Source organism: Phyllostomus hastatus, unplaced genomic scaffold (genome assembly GCF_019186645.2).
Source record: "Phyllostomus hastatus isolate PE091 unplaced genomic scaffold, TTU_PhHast_1.1 phas_scaffold_397, whole genome shotgun sequence".
In the NCBI taxonomy this organism is placed as follows: domain Eukaryota; kingdom Metazoa; phylum Chordata; class Mammalia; order Chiroptera; family Phyllostomidae; genus Phyllostomus; species Phyllostomus hastatus.
In genome coordinates this window covers 6,458,499-6,480,434 of record NW_025334029.1, presented here as the reverse complement: position 1 = coordinate 6,480,434, position 21,936 = coordinate 6,458,499, and the positions used below count along the sequence as shown (strand labels likewise).

The 21,936-nt window shown below is 36.6% G+C and overlaps 1 protein-coding gene across 4 annotated transcripts in view; it reads left to right on the top strand.

Annotated features, from left to right (window-relative positions):
• The window catches only part of GABRA3 (gamma-aminobutyric acid type A receptor subunit alpha3), a 354,529-nt gene that overhangs the window by 242,146 nt on the left and 90,447 nt on the right, over positions 1-21,936 (top strand). For all 4 annotated transcript variants that reach the window (XM_045820553.1, XM_045820551.1, XM_045820552.1 and 1 more), the window contains one exon: positions 11,414-11,496. In XM_045820553.1, the coding sequence (XP_045676509.1) occupies positions 11,414-11,496 (83 nt within the window). The remainder of the gene's footprint in view (positions 1-11,413; positions 11,497-21,936) is intronic.

Genomic DNA, 21,936 nt, shown 5'->3' with positions numbered 1-21,936 from the left:
CACATACAACATCACAACTCAGCAACTGAGGTGCCCCGCCCTGGTGAACACCTAAGGCTCCACCCCTCATATGTAACAGGCAGGATCAGACCAAAGGAAAAAAATAAAATAAAATAAAAAAAGATGGCTCAAACAGAGTTAAAAGCTCCAGAGCCAATTATTTTAAGCGACCGAGAAATAGCCAACCTATCAGATGCACAGTTCAAAGCACTGGTGATCAGGATGCTCACAGAATTGGTGGACTTTGGTCATAAACTAGATGAAAAAATCCAGATTACAATAAGTGAAATGAAGAAAAATACACATGGAACTAATAGTGATGGAAAGAAAACTGTGTTTCAAATCAATGGAAAGGACCAGAAGGAGGAAAGGAACAACCAAACAGAAAAGAATGAAGAAACAAGAATTCAAAAAAATGAGGAGAGGCTTAGAGACCTCCAGGACACCTTTAAACGTTCCAATATCCAAATTATAGGGGTACCAGAAGGGGAAGAGGAAACACAAGTGGAAAAGTTATTTGAACAAATAATAAAGGAGAACTTCCCCATTCTGGCAAAGGAAATAGACCTCCAGGAAGTCCAGGAAGCTCAGAGAGTCCCAAAGAGGTTGGACCCAAGGAGTAACACACCAAGGCACATCATAATTACATTACCCAAGATAAAAATAAAGGAGAGAATTCTAGAAGCAGCAAAAGATAAGGGGACAGTTACCTACAAAGGAGTTCCCATCAGAATGTCAGCTGATTTCTCAAAACAGACCTTGCAGGCAAGAAGCGGCTGGAAAGAAGTATTCCAAGTCATGAAAAGCAAGGACCTACATCCAAGAATACTCTATCCAGCAAAGCTTTCATTTAGAATGGAAGGGCAGATAAAGTGCTTCTCAGATAAGGTCAAATTAAAGGAGTTCATCATCACCACGCCCTTATTATATGAAATGTTAAAGGGACTTATCTAAGAAAAAGAAGATAAAAAATGCGAACAGTGAAAAAGACATCAAACTCACAGTTAGTAACAAACACACCTAAAACAAAAACAAACTAAGCAAACAAAGAGAACAGGAGCGGAACCATGGAAATGGAGATCACATGGAGGGTTAGCAACAAGGAAGTGAAAAGAGGAGAGAGGGGGAAAAGATATAGAGAATAAGTAGCATAGACAATAGGTAGAAGATAGGGGGAGGGCAGGAATGGTGTGGGAAATGTAGAAGAGAAAGACACATGGACATGAACTAAAGTGGGGAATGTGGATGGGAGGAGGTGGGGAGGGGGGAGGGGAGTGAAGAGGGAGAATGGGACAACTGTAATAGCATAATCAATAAAATATATTTAAAAAATAAAAAAATAAATTTTTTTATTGTTGTTCAATTTCAGTTGCCCCCATTACTCTCCCTTGCCCCAACCACCCCCCACCTTCCACTTTCAATCCTACCCACCCCTGGTTGTCTTTGTCCTTGGGTCCTTTATACATGTTCCTTGACTTGACCCTTATCTTTCTTTCATACTACCCAAAGCAATTTATGTATTCAATTCAGTATAGTTTTAATTCATATTTCTCTATTGAAAAGTGAGCTTGACAATTAAAAAAAGTGAGCTTGAATATCTTTTCATGTGTTCAAAAGCCATTTTCATATCATTTTATGTATTGTGTACTCATGATTTTTGCCCATTTTTAAAGTATATTTTTGGCATTTCCCCTTTATTTTAAGAGTTTTTTATGTATCAAGGATATTAGTCCTTATTTATGATAGATTATAAATATTTTCTCACAGCTTGTCAGTAGTCTTTCTATTTTTCTTTGTGTGGGGTTTTTGTTTTTTTGGTTTTGCTATGTGTGTTAGACATAATAATGCCCCCAAAAGATATTCATGCCCTAATTCTCAGAACCTGAAAATGTACATAGCAAAGAGGTACTTAGTAGATATGATTAAATTAAGGATCCTCATATGAAGAGAGTATCCTGAATTTTCCAGGTGGGCCCAGTATCATGACAAGGGTCCTGAAAGCTAAGAATAATTCTTAGCTGTGGTGAGAGGGAGATGTGATTGTAGAAAAAAAGATCAGAGAGCTGCAACATGCTAGCTTTGAAGATGGAGAAAAGGGTCATGAACCAAGGAATATAGGCAGCGACTAAGAAGCTAGAAAGACAGGGAAACAGATTCTCCTCTAGAGCCTCTGCAAAGCAATTCAGTAGTAGGGATTCTTAACTTAATGAGACAGCACAGCACAATCACTGGTGTAAATATTTTCAAACTACCATATTCAATTTACTGTTTACCCCTTATTTTATATCTGCTTACCACTTTGAGATTCTGATACATGTATCTTTTGCCTGAAGTGAAGCAATATTACCCATGGATAGTGCATATTGTAGGAAATAAATGAAATCTTGAGAATCACCAATGTGTTGGGATTCAGTGTAAAAGACGTTAAACCAGTTATTTTACTCTGAATCTCAGTCCTCAGATTTCTTGTCTTCCCTATCTACCATAACCCCCCTCATAATACCATTCTGTCTTAGATATTTAATTAGCACCTGTCTTAGAGATTTAATTAGCACCTATAAAATATAAGCTAATAAAGCACGGAAAATGGAAATAACTTACACACTGCTACTAAGAGGTGGGGCTGTGTTGTGAATCTGGTAGTCTGGCTTTGGAATCCATGCTCTTTTTTAAAAATATTTTTTTATTTATTTTTAAGTGTCGCAGGTTCGACTCCCAGTCAGGGTATATTCCTGGGTTGCAGGCCATGACCCCCAGCAACTGCACATTGATGTTTCTCTCTCTCTCTTTCTTCCTCCCTTCCCTCTCTAAAAAATAAATAAATAAAATCTTTAAAAATATATTTTTTTATTTATTTTTTAGAGAGGGGAGGGGGAGAGAGAGAGAGAGAGAGAGAGAGAGAGAGAGAGAGAGAGAGAGAGAGAGAGAGACATCAATGTGCGGTTGCTGGGGGCCGTGGCCTGCAACCCAGGTATGTGGCCTGACTGGGAATCAAACCTACGACATTTTGGTTCACAGCCCGCGCTCAATCCACTGAGCTACACCAGCCAGGGCATGGAATCCATGCTCTTAAAGGCCATGATTAAATGCCTCTTTTGCTTTTTTAATTTCATACAAGCTTTTTTCTGAACTATCATTTACATATGATAAATTCATCTGTTTAAACATACAATTCAGAGATTAATAGTAAATATACAGGGTTGTGAAATAATAACCAAATCTGAACTTATAACATTTCCAACACTTCCAAATATCCCTTCAAAAATTTCCAGTCACCATCCATTCTCAACTCCAGCCCTAGGCAACAACTAATCTACTCTCTGTCTCTAGATTTTCCTCTCCTGAATACTTAATATGAATGGAATCATACAATATGTGACTTTTTGTATCTGGCTACTTTCACTTAGCATAATACATTTGAGATTCATCCATGTTGTTGTGTGTATTCCTTTTTATTCATGACTAATATTCTATCATGTGGATATTTCACATTTTATTTATTCATTCATCATTTGATGAACATTTAGGTTGTTTCTGTCTTTTGGTGATCATAAATAATTCTACTATGAACAGGTCTTTTTGTATTTAATTCTCTTGGGTAATGAAGAATTAGAGTGGAACTGTAGAATTTTAGAGAAAATTTATGTTGAACTTTAAAAGAAACTGCCAAAATATTTTCCAAAGTATTCTTTAGCATTATATATTTTCACCAGTGATTCATGAGTTTACATATTTTTTCCAAATTTTTGTCAACACTTGATATTGTCAGTCTTTTATTTTAGCCATTATAGTTCACACCCTAATGACTGATAATGTTGGGTATCGTTTGAAGTGCTTATTAGTTAAGAAAATATCATTTTGTTAAATGTATATTTAAGCTTTTTGTTCATTTTCAAATCAGGCTATTTCTCTTCTCATTTTTGAGAGGTAAGAGTTACTTATATTAATTTTATGGATCATGATTTCAGTATCCTATCTAAGAAGTCTTTGTCTGGCCCAAGGTAACAAAATTTTATCCTATGATTCTTTATAGAAGTTCTAGCTCTTATATTTTTGTTTATGATTCATTGGAATTGATCTTTTTGCTTAGTGTGAGGTACAGTTCTATGTTCAGTTTTTTCTCATGTAGATATCAAGTTCTCCCAGCATGATTTACTGAAAAAGCTATCCTTTCTCCACTGAATTACCTTGACACCTTGGTAAAAAAATCAATTAACCATGAATGTGAAACTTTATTTCTGGGCTTTCTATTATTTTCTTTTATCTACATTGTTGATCTTTATACCAAACCCACATTATATGGATTACGTAGATTTATGGTATGTTTTTAAATTGGAAAGTGAAAGTACTTACCATTTTTTCTTTTAGAAGATGTTTTGGCTACTCTGTATCCTGTGTATGCCCATAGAACTTTTAAGATCAGCTTGCCATTCTTAAAAAAAGAAAAGCTTCTGAGATTTTGGTAAGGAATGTGTTGAACCTATACATTAAATTGGAGAGAACCTTAATGATATTAGGATGTATATGATCATGGAATATCTGAACATGAAATTTGCATTTTTAAAAGTTTTACTTCTTATTTTTCATTTTTATGTCTTTAATTTCTTTTGCTTGCCTACATTATTAAACAGCTTTATTGAGATACAATTTAAGTGTCATATAATTCACCCTTTTAAAGTATACAACTAAATGTTTTTAGTGTATTTACAGTGTTGTGCAGCCATCACCAATATCCAATTTCAGAAGATTTTAGTCACTCAAAAAAAGCAACTCCATACCATTAGTAGCCATTCCCTGTGTCTTTCCTTCTTGTACTGGTTAAAATCTCCAAGACAATGTTAAATAAGAGAAAGTGGACACTCTTATTTGTGATTTTAAGGGGAGATGATTTTCCATCCCTAAGTGTGATGCTAGATATAGCATTTTCATAAATGGCCTTTGCCAGTTGAGAAAGTTCCTTTCTTTCCTAGTTTTTTTTGAGAGTTTTATATCATGAATGGATGTTGGATTTTATCTTTCTTTTTTTTACCCTTACTCTCCTTCAATGGAGTAATTCTTCATCTTAATATTAACATTAATAAGGGTATATTAATATGGGTAATTAGTATTAATATTAATAAGGGTAATTCTTCATATTAATAAGGGTAATTATTTACCTTTATTCTTCACATAGCTGCCTTGCTAACCCTAAAATGTTAGTCAGATCAAGGCTAGTCTACTGAAAATCATGCCACACCTCCATATTTTACTTAGAGTGAAAGTCAAAATATCCTAAGAGGCCTTACACTATGTAGACCATTCCCCATAGTTTCTTCTTTGAATTCATCTTCTACTAATCTTAACCCTTGATTTCCCCACTACAACCACAGTAGCCTACCTGCTATTATTTGAACACTTTGGGCATACTTGTACCTCAGGGCATTTGCATTTTCTACTCCCATTGCTTTGAATATCCTTTCTCCAGGTGTTCACAGGGTTCACTGTCATTTCCTTCAGGTCAACTTCTCAGTGAGTTATTTGCTGAACACCCTATGGAAAATGGCAACCCTTCCCCAATACTTTCTACTCACATCTTATTTTTCTTCCTGTGGCATATTGCTTTCTCATATACTATAATTTACTTATCTTTTTTACTTTTTGTCTTCCTGCTACTCAAATATAAGCTTATCAATCTTCCTATGGTTGCTAATGTACTTTCATTACTAAGAAGAATACCTGGCACATAGAAGGTGATCGAAATATTTGTTGACTACACTGAGTTAGGAAACTGTTTGTCAATCTGTGCCATAGTCATTGGGTGATTTGGGCAATTTACTTTCCTTCTGTTGTATCACATGTAAAGTGTATATGAGAATAAAACTGGATAATTTCTGTAAGGCTCTTCCAGCTCTCAAATTCTAGGAAAGAGGCTATATATGCCCATTGAAAAGATAGACTGAGATATTATGTTATTAATTGATTAATTAATTAATTAATTAATTTTTAGAGAGAGAAGGGAAGGAGAAAGAGAAGAAGAGAAGCATTATGTGTGGTTGCTTCTCACATGGCCCCCACTGGGGACCTGGCCTGTAACCCAGGCATGTGCCCTGATTGGGAATCGAACCAACAACCCTTTGGTTTGCAGTCTGAGCTCAGTCCACTGAGCTACACCAGCCAGGATAAGTTATTATGTTATTAAGGAGTCATATTAAGATGCTGTTTTGCCTGAAACCCTTGGAAAACCTAAATGCTATTTTCCCCAAGCTACACTTCCCCTCTGCAAGGTCCAATGCTAGGCTCCTGGCACACATCAAAGAGAAAACAAGGCAAAACTCCATAACCTTATAGTAAGGAAAAAATTGATGATAAATAGAAAGGGTATGTTTTATGACATTATAGGTTAGGTGCTATGGAAAAAGAAAGAGCATAGTAAGGCTTATTAACCATAGTGTGGGTGGTAAACTCAGTGGAGGTCAGGGTAGGCCTCATTTAGAAGGTAATAATGAAATATTTGAAAGAGGTATGAGAACATAGTGAGTGCAAAGACCCTGATATAAGAGAGACTGGCATGTGGAAAGAGTACTAAGGAAGCCAGTGTGACTGGAGCAGAGTGAGCAAGGGAGGGCATAGTAGGAAATAAGTCAGAGAACAGAAGGCAAGATCATGCAAGACCTTGTAAGCCATAGCAAGGACTTTGCTTTTTACTCTGTTTAAGATGAGTAAGCACTAGAAGACTATTGTATAGAGAATATACCATAAGGGCAAAGGGTGAAAACAGAGACCAGTTAGGGAACCATGGCAGTAGCAAACCTTTAAGTTATTACTGTGGTGAAATAAAAACCAACTGTTGTGCAGCAAGGGGCAGGGTGACAAGGGAGCCAAGGAACTGCAAAGCATACTGAAATGAAGACTATACTGAGGGATCAGTGTATGTGTATGTGTTAACTCACAAAACTGAAAAGGGCCTTTTTTCCATCTGTATCCCCATTGTGCCTTTTTTCTCTTTTTATTATATTTTTTATTGTTGTTCAATTACAGTTGTCCCAATTTTCTGCCACCCATTGCTCTCCCCTGCCCCACCCACCCCCTCCCTCAATCAATTCCTACCCTATTGTCCATTACCATGTTCCCTATATTTATGTTCCTTAACTAGACTCTTCCCCTTCTTTCCCCTGTTTTTCCCCTTCCTGCTCCCCAATGGTAACTGTCAGTTTGTTCCTTATTTCCATGTTTCTGGTTTTGGTTTGCTCATTTGTTTTATTTTGTTATTAAATTCTACTTATAGGTGAGATCATATGGTATTTGTCTTTTGCTGCCTGGCTTATTTCACCTAGCATAATACTCTCTCCTATACTTTTTACTCCCAAAGAAGGAAATTTTCTGGATTGCCTCCTACTTCCTGTCTTGCCTTTGCATAAAAATCAGCAGGCCAAACTGTGGACTAGGCCTGAGGCACTATGATTTCAATGTTACATTTTGAGGGGTTTCTGATCATTATTGAAAATCCCACTAAAGACTATTTTCTGTAAATTAAAACCACAATGAGATATCATCTCACACCTATCAGAATGCTTTCATTGATAGGTCAACAAACAACAAGTATTGGCAAGGATGTGGAGAAAAAGAAACCCTTTTGCATTGTTGGTGGGGATGCAAATTGGTGCAGCCACTATGGAAAGCAGTATAGAGTTTCCTCAAAAAATTAAAAATGGAACTGCCTTGTGAATCAGTGATTTTACTTCTGGGAATATATCCTAAGTATCCAGAAACACTAATCAGAAAGAATGTATGCATGTTCATTGCAGAGTTATTTACAATAGCCAAGATTTGGAAGCAGTCCAAGTGTCTATCAATGCACAAGTAGATAAAAAAGCAGTGACACATATGTACCATAGAATATTACCTGCTCATAAAAAAATAAAATCTCATCATTTGCTACATCATGGATGGACCTAGAGGGTATTATGTTAAGTGAAATAACTCAGTCAGAGAAATACAAATAGCGTAGAATTTCACTTATATGTGGAATCTAAACAACAAAATAAACAAAATTAAAACAGACTCACAGATACAGAGAACTTACTGATGGTTGCCAGAGGGAAGAATTGTTAGTGAACTGGGTGAAAAAGATGAAGGGATTATGAAGTAAAGATTGGTAGTTACAATATAATCAGTCATGAGAATGTAAAGTATAGCATAGGGAATATAGTCAATAGTATTGTAATAGCTATATATTGTGCCAGATGGGTACTAGAAACATTGAGGGAACATTTGTAAAGTATATGATTGTCTAACCACTATGCTGTACACCTGAAACTAATACAAAATAATATTGAATATAAACTCTAATTGAAAAATAAAATTGAAAAATAAAATTAAAATATTTCACTTCGTTTTAAAAAGACTGCCGTAGAATAGATCTCTAGGATCTATTCATCATGCATAACTTATTCACCTTGTATAACTTAGTGCTGTCTCTCCCAAAGCCCAAGCTCCTGGATACTACCATTCTATTTCTTACTTCTATGAGTTTGACTATTTTATATTCCACTTATGAATGACATCATACTATATTTGTCTTTCTCTGTCTGGCTTATTTGAGTTAGCATAATGTCCTCCACTATCATTGACGTTGTTGCAAATGGCAGGATTTTCTTCTTTTCAAGGCTAAATAATATTCCATTGTATTTTATTTCTTTTTATTTTTAGATTTTTATGTATTTATTTTTAGAAAGAGAGGAAGGGAAGGAGAAAGAGAGGGATAGAAACATCAATGTATGGTTGCTTCTCAATGCACCCCCTACTGGGGACTGGCTGGCAACCCAGGCATGTTCTCTGACTGGGAATAGAACTGGACACCCTTTGGTTCACAGGCCTGTACTTAATCCATTGATCTACATCAGCCAGCCCTCTTTTTTTCATTGTTGTTGAAGCACAGTTGTCTCTACTTTTCCACCCCTACCCTCCCCTACCCCACCCACCCCCCTACCTCCCACCCTCAATCCTACCCCCCTTTGGCTTTATCTATGGGTCTTTTTTACATATTCCTCGATGACCCTTCTTTTTTTCCCCCATTATCCCCTCCCCCTCCTCTCTGGTTACTGTTGTTTGTTCTTTATTTCAATGTCTCTGGTTATATTTTTGCTTGCTTGTGTGTTTTGTTGATTAGGTTACACTTATAGGTGAGATCATATGAGTGAGATCAATGAGATACTACTTCACACTAGTCAGAATGGCCATCATAAAGAAATCAATAAACAACAAGTGTACTCCATTATATTTTCTTATCCATTCATCTGGTGATGGGCACTTTGTTGCTTCCATATTTTGGTTATTGTGAATAATGCTGCAGTAAACACAGGAGTGCAGATATTTCTTTGAGATCCTGATTTCAATTCCTTGGATATGTATGTTCAGAAGTATAGGATCTAATTACTGGATCCTATAGCAATTCCTTTTAAACTTTTTTGAGGAATCTCCATATTTTTTTCCGTAGTGGGTACCCCAATTTATAGTCCCACCAACAGTGCACAAGAGTTCTCTTTTCTTCACATCCTCATCAGTGCCCATCCCTCCTAAGCAAAAAGTAGATGGGAAGGAAGACAGGAAAATTATTATAAATCAGTTCTGCTTCTAATCAGATATCAGTACCTGTTTGCTTGTATTACCTATTTGTTGTAGTTTTATTTTCCATTTCCATATGACTGCAGGGTAGACACAAAGTAATTTCCCCTTGGAATTACTTATAAGAGGCAGCACCTTAAATATACTAATATAAGTGGAGAGAAAAAAATAATTTTCTTTATTAAACTCATGGAATTTTTTAAGTATCCAACACAAGGAAGAGGTTTCTCAGTGAAATACATTAATCTTGTGTCAAACTCTGAGTCATAAAACACCCTTTATACCTTAAGAATAAAGGGGGTGCTCTGGCTGGTGTAGCTCAGTGGGTTGAGTGCTAGCCTGTGAACTGAAAGGTCACTGGTTCAATTCCCAGTCAGGTTACATGCCTGGGTTGCAGGCCAGGTCCCCAGATGGGGGCATGTGAGAGGCAAGCAATCAATGTATCTTTCACACACTGATGTTTCTCTTCCTCTCTTTCTCCTTCCTTCCCCCTCTCTAAAAGTAAATAAATAAAATCTTTATAAAAATGAATAAAGGGTGGATTGGTGAGATTTTGTAGACTAATTTGAGAATTGAGGGTTTTTTTCCAAGACACATAAGAAATTTTGTAAATATCTAAGGGATTAGTTAGAGCTGCAAGGATACTTGCTGTCTGGTTCTAACCTTTACTGCTTAGATAGGGAAACTGATAGAAAAGGTGGGTAAATATTTTCTGAAGAGCACACACTTGATTTCTGCCTACCAGCCTAGGTAAGGTTATTGCTAATAAACACATGAGTATGTTTGCTTTAGTCCGCCTGCTTTGAGCAATATCTAGTGCTGCTGCTCTTATCATTTGTGAGGCATCACATATTCATCCAGTTTAACAATTATCCAGGATTGGAGACGCTTACCAGTTGGCAACTTACAACTCCAAGAGCATGGCAGTGAGTGAATCCAATATAAGCAGGGTCTATACAGGTTAGCTAGATGTAGCTCATCAAAGCTAGCTTCCAAAGAACTCCAAATTTTGCTGTGTGGGTCCTATTTCTATATAGGAGGCTACTATCTAGGCCAAGGAAAGTTGAAGCTCAAAAACTTTGAAAGAAATCAGAGAAGAAACTTTGGAATAGATTATTTGGACAGACTAATGCAGGGGAATGAGTTTGGGGCATGGAAAATCATGCTCCATCCAGATTTCTGTTAAGGAATTCATGTACAACCTCTCCCATTTACTGTCCCTGTTAAGAAAACATAATTTCTTCAGACTTGACCTCTGAGGTTTTGATGCTTTCCATTACCTTTGTATTTTTTGGCCAGTTGCTCTGTGTATGTGTGTGTGTTCTTGAAGCTATACTAGTTGCTGTGAGAAGCAGAGCCATCTTTTGTACTTGTTCATTATCAGGATAAAGATAGTTTTTCTACACATATTCTCTGTCCAATACAATCTTTAAATTGGTTAATGTACAGGATAACTAACTAAGGAGAATTATTTTAGAAATGGTTAAATTGCTATCATAAGTAAATGAGTCAGAACCTGCTGTTTCTAGGCTTCTTTGAACAGGGTTAGTAGTTGTGGGAGCTCAGCTTGGGCAGATAAGTTATATCTGTTTTTCTAAAGGTGGTAAGGTGGGATACAGATCTGATAAAAAATCTAAACACTGAATGCTGCTTTGAGGGGCTATCTAGTTAATTTACTCCATCCTTTGAATTCATAAAGACTTGGATCTCTGTGAACTTAAACAAAAAAATTCCTGTTATTCTTAGGGGTACTACATTGCTGATAAATGGGAACTCAGCTTGACTTCATTTTCTTGTCTCCTTTTTTTAGGTTAACAATTCATGCCGAGTGTCCCATGCATTTGGAAGATTTTCCCATGGATGTGCATGCCTGCCCACTAAAGTTTGGAAGCTGTATGTATTTTGTCACTTTCTGTTTGCCTGAGATTTTCCCAAAAGAATGGAATGTTTCCTATTTCTCCCCTAGTAGTTTCTAAAGCTGAGGGCTTTAATCCAGACTGGTATGAGAATGGAGAAGGAGATGAGGGATTAAGTAGTATCAACTGATCAGGAGAAGGAGACATAGCCTTTAATGGAATTTTCTTTCTAGACAGCAAGCCTTATTTCACTATTTCAGATTAATTTCTTTGTCATTAGATTGAAATATAAACATCTATTTTTAAATTGTCTAGAAGACACACATATGAAAGACACATGGACAATGGTGAGGGGACTGATTATAGATGTGGGGGGCAAGCTGGGTGGAGGGGAGCAAATGGGGAAAAAGTGGAACACCTGTAATAACATAAACAATAAAATATTAAAAAAAAACAAATTGTCCAGAAGACAGAGCTGATATAGAATATAGTAGCAACTTCCTAAACACAGTATCCCTCAAATAGAATGTTATTATATATATATATATATATAAATTTATTTATTTATTTTTAGAGATAAAGGAAAGGAGTGAGAAAGGGGGAGAAAAACATCAATGTTTGGTTGCCTCATGCATGCCCCCTACCAGTGACATGGCCCACAACCCAGGAATGTGCCCTGACAGAGATTCAAACTGGGAACCCCGTGGTTCACAGGTTGGTGCCCAATCCACTGAGCCACACTAGCCAAGGATAGAATGCTATTATATTTACAAAAGGATTATTTTACCTATGTCCTCATATACTTCTATCCAATTCTCTACAGTGAATGGTAGACAGGAAGAGACTGGAAATTTTCTCACTTTTTTAGAGTATTGCCTTTGCTAAAAGCTTAAATCTGACAGATAAATGAGTAGATGCATAGCCATTTTCAAATGAAGTTGAGAAACAAAAAATTAAGCAAAATTTGAATGATTTTCTTAGTCTAAAAATTTCAGTTTAAGTTTTATATGAGTCATCAGAGCAATATATCAAGGTCTGTGTTGAGAATGTCTAAATTAAATTTAGTTCTGTTTTTTAAAGTAGACAGCACATTTGAAAAGACTCAAATAATTATATGTGATGTATTTTTTCAATCACTGTCAAATATTTACAGTTTGTTTGCCAGGCTCTATTCTAGGAGCTTAGAATATATCCATAAATAAAACAAAGATTCTGCCCTTCTGGAGCTTATATTATAGAGGAGATAGTGATGGTGGAGGATAAAACAAACAATGGATAAAAGAGTAAACTATAAAGTATGTTTTAAAGTGAAAAGCACCATGGGAAGACATGAAAGCACTATAGAAGAAAGAGGATAAGTCACATCTATATGGTGGATAGGTGTTGCTAATGAAATTTAAAATAGGGTGATCAGCCTAGGCCTCTTTGAAACAGAGACATTTTAGCAGAAATTTTAAGGAGATAAAAGTGTTAACAATACAGATATCTGTGACAATCATGATCTGGTAGAAGGAACAGCAAGGGGCAAGTGCCTAGCCAGAAAAGTGTCTGATTTGTTCTAAGAGCATCAGAGTGTCCAATGTGGCTGTATAGAGTAAGTAAGGGAGAAAGCACTAGGAGAGGATATGATCAAAAAGGGGGCCAGATCATTTAGAGTCTTGTAGGATATTAAAGGGCTTTGAATTTTATTCTGAGGAAAAATGGGGAATGATTAGAATTTCTTGAACAAAATAATTACATGATCAGGCCTGTGTTTTTCAAAATAATCATTATGGATACTCTGTTAACAATATAAGTATGGGAAGGATAGAAGCAGGGAATTCAGTTGAGAGGTTATTAATATTTCAGATGAGAGCTGATAATGACTCAGATCAAACTGATAGGAGCAAAAATGGTGAGAATTTGATTCTGGATATATTATGAAGAATGATCCAAAAAGGTCCCCTGATAAATTATAAGTGAAATATTAGAAAAGGATAAAACTCAAGGATGACTTATAGATTTTTGTTTTAATAGATATACTATCAAATTAGATAAGTTAATTTCAATCTTGGTAGGACAAAGTTGTTTGTGGGTGACCAGTGTTCCCCTCATGAACAATTAGAAAACTTAGAACTATAGAAGCAGCAAGGATGGAAATGACTAAAATTCTGGAGAAAGGGTAGAACCTCTCATAGATGAATTTATGACATGCAGCTTCTTGATAACTGGTGGTATAGTGGCATTTGCCAATTCTGACCATGGACTGCAGATTGGAATCACCAGTTTGGTGCCAGGCATAAGCCTGCTTCTGGATGATGGGGCAGGGATAGTTTTGATGGTCACACAGAGCTAAAGTGATAAAAGTGGAAGGCCTCAAACTCTTGGATAAAACCCCTCTCAATTCTATTGCTGAATTTTGAATTTGCAAAAATCACAAAACTAAAGGCTAATATGAAAACCTTAAATAGAACTGGCTTCCTTGGTCTTCCAAGGATATAAAAAAGAAGACAAACCAGGCAATCAGTTTAAAACCCTAGAGAAGCTTTGTCCTATTTATAAGGTAACAGCAAAGACAGACCAGGTTTAACCAAAACCACAACTTAGCTCAGTGTCTTTAGAGATTTAGGTATAATTCTCCCACACTATCTGCATAGCAAAGGAAAGAATAAAGCCTCTCTGGTAGGAGTCAGCATCATCTGAAAACTCTTCAGTTTTATTACATAGTAGCTAGAATTCAATAAAAAATAATTAGACATATCAATAGGCAGAATCATATGTCCTAAAACCAAAGTTCAAGAACAAAAAGCCAGAACATGGAAACACACCAACAGATAGGTGATCCAAATATCAAAGTTCATAGACAGGGACTTTTAAAAACTATGGCTAATATGTTTAATTAAAAAAGAAAAACAATCCTGGCAATATGGCAGAGGAGTAAATGGAAGCCACACTGACCTCCTCCAAGTACCAATCTGGAATTACATGTAAAGTGTGGAGAAATCACCCAGAACAAACAACTGAACAATAGCAAGAGAGAAGCTTTATAACCTTGGAGAGAGAGAAGAATCATCTTCAGCAGTAAATGACTGGTAAGGAATGCAGTGGTGACATGAGAGGTCAGCTGGGAGCTCACAGGTGGCAGCACCAGAGGGATAATTAAGCAACTGGTGGATCCCCCTGAGAAGTGTAGGGTCTAAACCCTAAGCTGGGATCCCCAGTCTAGAGCATCTGAGCCCAAAAAGTACAAGATAACAACTGGCAGCAAAAAGTGAAAGGGTTGCTCTCTGGAGATGGATGGATGGAGATGCAAAGAGCCACTCAAAGGGCCAATGCACAAATTTTCATATGCAAAGTGGGCTGGAGATGCCTGAGGAGAGACTGGGGATGGAAGCTTTGGGGAGGCAGCTGAGAGTAGCTGCTGAGATCCTGGTGCTGATTCATCCCCCATACCATAGAAGCCATCCTGCTAAGACAGACCACTCCCCTTCAAGTGGCAGCAGCCTAAGGGGAAAGAACAACCCTGCCAGGGACAGGGTATAGTTGGGACAGACTGTATCCTGGCTCTCTGGTGCTTAAGACTGACTGCTGAGTGTACAGTGACTGGATTAACAACTGAAGGAGACAACCTGGGACAGTAGATCCCTGCCAGTCTTGGAGTAGGCAGCCTAAGGTCAGATACAGTCAACATCTGACATTACCAGAGGCAGATCAAGAAAGGAAAAATAGTGGTAACTACTAGGAGCTACAGAGATGAAATCCACTGTGGTCTTTTCCATGATTAGCAATATTTTTTTTCCTGCGTAGCTTATTAACACATTTCTTGTCCATCAAGTCTGTGCATATTAAGTTACTAGGTTTCATACTGCAGTTTATTACTCTCTTTTCTTATAATAGTCTTAATCTTTTTACATCCTTATTAATACTGGTTCATTCGCTATTGAGAGTGAGATTGCAATGTGGAGATATTTTTGCATATGTTGGTTTGTTCCCTGGGATTTGTGGTATTCTTCTGGCAGCACCTACGCAACAGCATTCAAGAAGTTGTGGGTGAGTGACCCTCTGTCAACCAGCAGGATGGTAGGACCCATCAAAGAACGAACCAACAACAATAAAAACCCAATTACGTCCACAGAACCAACATAAATGGCATAAAGGGCATCCCAAGAGCATCTAGTTCAGGGGATCAAGGAGACTGCACCACTGAATCTTACAGGTCTCCTACCATAGAACTTTACACCGCAAACTCAGGGAGTCAAAACAGATCAATGTAAGAAGAGAAAAACAAGAAGAATCTCACAAATAATGGGAAGACAAAGAAACAACCCCCAAATCAAAGGAAAGGAGAAATTGTCAGAAAGAAGGCTAAATTGAATAAAGGCAAGTCAACTATCAGATATTGAGTTCAAAACAATGGTTATAATGAAAATCAATGAACTCACTGAGAATTACCAAAAACTACAGGGAAGCTACAAGAAACTTACTGCAAATTACACAATCATGAAAAAGGTCATAGAACCAATCAACAAGGGCTAAGAGGAAATGAAGAATAAAACTTCTCAATTGAAGAACACAATAAAAGGAATCAAAACTAGGCTAGATGAAGCAGAAGATCAAATCAGTGAGCTGGAGGACAAGGTAGGAAAAACCTCCCAGAAAGAGCAAGAAAAGGAAAAAAGACTAAACAAACAAACAAATAAACAAACAAACAAAAACCCCAAAAAGGAGGTTAAGGGAAATGCAGGACAACATGAAATGGAATAATATTCATATAGTAGGGATACCAGAAGGAAAAGAAGAGGAGCAAGGGATAGAAAACCTGTTTGAAAAAGTAATGATGGAAAACTTCCCTAATATAAGGAGAGAAAAAGTCACACAAATCCAGTAAGCACAGAGGGTCCTAATCAAGAGGAATGCAGAGAGGCCCATTCCAAGACACATCATAAATAAAATGGCAAAATTCCAAGACAAAGAGAGAATCTTGAAGGCAGCAAGGGAGAAATAGGAAGTAACATACAAGAGAGACCCAATAAGACTACCTGCTTACTTCTCAATGGAAAAACTTCAGGCCAGAAGGGAATGGCAAGAAATATTCCAAGTAATGAAAAGCAAAAGAGAGCAACCAAGACTACTCTACCCAGCAAGGCTCTCAACTAAAATGGAAGGTAAAATAAGGAGTTTCCCAGACAAGACAACACTGAAAAAATATACCTCCCCCAAACCAGCACTGCAAACCAGATATGCTAAAGGGACTGCTTTAAGAAAAGGAAGAAGAAGAGTAAGAGAGTGAGGAATACAGGTATGAAGGGAGTAAAATGGCAATGAATAAGTACCTGTCAATAATAACTTTAAATGTTAATGGATTAAATGCTCCAATCAAAAGACATAGGATAGCTGAATTGTTAAGAAAACATGACCAACATGTATGCTGTCTACAAGAAACCTACCTCAGAAAAAAAGACCTACATAGACTGAAAGTGAAGGGTTGGAAACAAATATTCCAAGCAAATGAACAGGAAAAAAAAAGCCAGGGTAGCAAAACTTATATCAGACTAAACAGACTTCGAAACAAGAGCCATAAAGAGACCCATAAGGTCAATTCAAAATACTCAAGGGAAGAACCCATCAAGAAGACATAAACATAGTAAATATATATGCACCCAACATACGGGCACCAAATACGTAAAGAAAATTTTGGAGGACTTCAAAAAAGATACTGACAGCAACACAATTACAGTAGGGAATTTTAACACCCCACTGTCAAAAATGGATAGATCCTCCAAACAAAATATCAACAAAGATATTGTGGAACTGAATGACACATTAGCTCAAATGAACTTAACTGATTATACATATAATCAATTAATAGATATATGAATACATGTATAGAACCCTTCATCCCAAAGAAGCAAAATACACATTCTGTTCAAATATACATGGAACATTTTTATAGATAGACCACACGATAGGACAAAAAACAAGTATCAACAAGTTCAAGAAAATTGAAATCATATCAAGCATTTTCTTGGACCACAAGGGCTTGAAAGTACTCAAAAACACTCGAATTCCAGGAGATTGAATAGCATGCTATTAAACAATGAATGGGTTAAGAATGAGATCAAGGAAGAAATCAGTTTTCTGGAAACAAATGAAAATTAACTCACAATAGTCCAAAACTTATGGGACACTTTGAGGGAAGTCCTGAAAGAGAAGTTCATAGCTATACAGGCCTACATTAAAAAAAGATAGAAACACTTCAAATAAACAACCTAACCCTATGCCTACAAGAACTCAAGGAAGAACAACAAAGACAGACCAGAGCAAGTAGAAGGAAGCAAATAACCAAGATCAGAGCAGAATTAAATGACACAGAGACCAAAGGAACAGTTCTAAGGATCAATAAATCCAGGAGGTGATTCATTGAAAAGATAAACAAATTGACAAGCCTTTAAGCAAACTCATTAAAAAATTAGAGAGGACCCAAATAAAATCAGAAATGAAAGTGGAGAGGCTATAACTGATACCACAGAAATACCAAGGATTGCAAGAAATTACTATGAATAACTATACTCCCAGAAATTTGAGAACCTGGGTAAAATGGACAAATTGCTAGAAAAATATAATATTACAAAACTGAATGAAGAAGCAGAAAGCCTGAACAGACTGATAACAGCTGGCAAAATCAAAGCAGTAATCAACAAAATCCCAGCACACAAAAGCCCTGGACCAGACAGTTTCACAGGAGAATTATATGAAATATTTAAAGAATATCTAACCTGTGTCCTTCAGAGAATATTCCAAAAAATCTAAGGGATATATAGCCTTTATTATGTTGAGGGAGCATATCTCAATATAATAAAGGCAATATACGAGAAACATACAGCTAACATCATACTCAATGGGCAAAAACTAAAAGCTTTCACACTAAGAACAGGAAAAGACAAGGATTTCTGCTTCACCATTTGTATTCAACATAGCATTGGAAGTCTTAGCCACAGTGATGAGACAAGAAAAAGAAATAAAAGACATCCAAATTGGAAGGAAGGAAGCAAAAATGTCATTGTTTGCCAATGCCATGACAGTGTACATAGAAAACCTTATAGACTCCACCAACAAACTACTCAACCTAATAAGTGAATTTGGCAAAACAGCAGGATACAAAGTCAATATTCAGAAAACATAGCCATTTTTGTACACCAACAATGAAATATCAGAATCAGAAATCAGGAATAAAATCCCATTTGCTACAGCAACAAGAAAAATAAAGTAGCTAGGAATAAACCTAACCAAGGAGGCAAAAGACATGAAAACAACACAACACTGAAGAAAGAAATTAAGGAAGGCACAAATAAATGGAAGCACATACCATGTTCATGGGTTGGAAGAGTTAACATAATCAAAATGTCCATACTACTGAAAGCATTTTATAGATTCAATGCAATCCCTATGAAAATGCCAATAGCATATTTCACACATATAGAACAAACATTTCAAAAATTTATACAGAACCATAAACCACCCTGAATAGCTGCAGCAGTTTTGAGAAAGAAGAACAAAGTAGAATGGATCACAATACCTGACATCAAAGTACATTACAAGGCCACAGTAAACAAAACAGTCTAATACTGGCATAATAGCAGAAACATATATTTGTGCCATGGAATAGAGAGGCCAAAAATAAACCCAAGTCTCTATGGTCAATTAATATTTGACAAAATGGGCAGAAGCATAATATGGAGTAAATAAAGCCTCTTCAATGAATAGTGTTGGGAGATCTGGACAGCTACATGCAAAAAAAAAAAAATGAAACTCGGCCACGTAACTACACCATATACAGAAATAAACTCAAAATGGATTAAAGACTTAAATATAAGTCACGACACCACAAAAGTGCTAGACAAGAACATAGGGAGGAAAATCTCAGATATTCCTTGCAGCAAATTTTCACCTATATGTCCCCTAGAGCAAGGGACATAAAGGAAAGAATAAATAAATGGGACTTCTTCAAAATAAAAAAGCTTTTGCAGAGCTAAATAAATCATCAGCAAAAAGAATAGGAAACCAACCATATGGGAAAATATATTTGCAAATGATACCTCAGACAAGGGTTTGATCTCCAAAATATATAAAGAACTCACATGACTCCACTCCAGGAAGACAAACAATCAAATTGAAAAATGGGCAAAGGACCTGAAAAGACACTTCTCCCAGGAGGTCATACAGAGGTCCCAGAGACTTATGAAAGGAGGCTCAGCATCACTAGCCATGAAAGAGATGCCAGTTAAAACCACTATGAGATGCCACTTCACACCAGTCGGAACGGCCATCATAATCAAATCAACAAACAAAAGATGCTGGCGAGGTTGTGGAGAAAAGGGAACCCTAGTACACTGTTGGTGGGGATTCAGACTGGTGCAGTCACTGTGGAAAATAGTAGGGAATTTCCTCAGAAAACTAAAAATGAAACTGCCTTTTGACCTGGCAATTCCACTGATGGGATTATACCCTAAGAATCCTGATACACCAATCCAAAACAACCTATGCACCCCAAAGTTCATAGCAGCACAATTTACAATAGCCAACTGTTGGAGGCAACTTAAGTGCCCATCAGGAAATGAGTGGATCCAAAAACTCAGGTGCATTTAGACAATGGGATACTATGCAGCAGAAAGAAAGAAGGAGCTCCTACCCTTTTCAACAGCATGGATGGAACTGGAGAGCATTATGCTAAGTGAAATCAGCCAGGCAGTGAAAGTCAAATACCATATGATCTCTCCTATAGGTGGAACATGGTCAACAAAAGTAACTAGCAAGCAAACTATAACCAGAGACATTGAAATAAAGAACAAACTGACAGTAACCAGAGGGGAAGTAGGAGTGGATAACAGGGGAAAAGCTGGAGTGGTTTTCAAGGAACATGTATAATGTACACATGGACAAAGACAAAACAGAGTAGTATCATGGGTGAGAGCTGGGGATGGTTGGAGTGTGTGGCAGTGGTGAGGGGAAAAATGGAGACAATTGTACTTGAAGAACAATAAAAAAGAGAGAGATAAAAAGAAAAAACAGTTTAATAAAATAGATAAAGATAGGGAATTTCAACAGAAAATTGGAATTTATAAAGAAAAATAAATTGGAAATTGCTTATGGAAAAGTAGAATATCGAAAATCCAGAATTCAATGTAGTCAACAAACAGAAGAGAGGATTAGAAAACTTAAAAATGGGCATATAGAAAATAACAAACCTGAAGTACAGACAAATAAAAATATAGAAAAGAGTAAGGAAAATGTGAGAGTGAAGCAAAGTGTAATATTTAATTCTGCAGAAGAAAATAAAAACAGAAAAAGAAGGGAGCAAAAGCAGTAGTTAAATAGCTAAAGGCAACCATTAAAAACAATGTTGTATATTTATTTTTAGAGACAGGGGAGGGGAGTGTGAAAGAGAGGGAGAGAAACATCAATGTATGGTTGCCTCTCATATACCCCCTAATGGGGGCCTGGCCCACAACCTAGGCATGTGCCCTGACTGAGAGTCGAACTGATGACTCTTTGGTTTTCAGGCTGGCATTCAATTCACTGAGCCACACCTGCCAGGGCAATAGACAACTATTTTTACAACCCATGAAAGTTATCAATTCAAAGATTCAAGAAGCCAATAAACAGCAAGCTTCATAAATATAAAGAAAACAATGCTGATTCTAAAGTTTATATAGAAATATAAAACTGTTAACAGTATCTAACACAATCTTGAAGAAAAATAATACACCTGGAGAATTTATAATGAACTCAAAATCAGTATCTGATATCGAGACCTATATTAAAGTTTTAAACCTACAGGTATATGGTAAAGCTATAGATATCATTGTTTCAAAGATAGATAAATAGACTAATGGGTAATAACAGAAAATCCGAAAGAGAGAGAGAGAGAGAGAGAGAGAGAGAGAGAGAGAGAGGGAGGGAGAGAGAGAGAGAGAGAGAGAGAGAGATGGAGTGGTAGGTAGTAAGGTGTCAGGATTGATTGATTTTATTATATACAAAAATAAATTCTAGATGCATTTTAGTTATAAAAATGTATATATAAATAAAGCTTTTAGAAGAAAACATAAGAGATTATCTTCATGATATTGGAAGAGGTAGAAATTACTTAAACAAAACAAAGAATACTGCTAACCACAAAGGTAAAAGAGAATTACTTGGAATATATTGTAATTTAAAAGCTTTCTTTATTAAAAGACAATGGTACAGCCCTGGCTGGTGTGGCTCAGTGGATTGAGTGCTGGCCTGTGAACCAAAGGGTCACTGGTTTGATTCCCAGTCAGGGCACATGACAGGGTTCCTGGCCAGGTCCCCAGTGAGGGTTGTGTGAAAGGCAACCATACATTGATGTTTCTCTTCCCCTCTTCTCCCTCCCTTCTCCTTTGTCTGAAAGTAAATAAATAAAATTTTAAAAATGTTTAAATAAAATACAGTGGTACAAAATCAACCCACATGGTGGGAG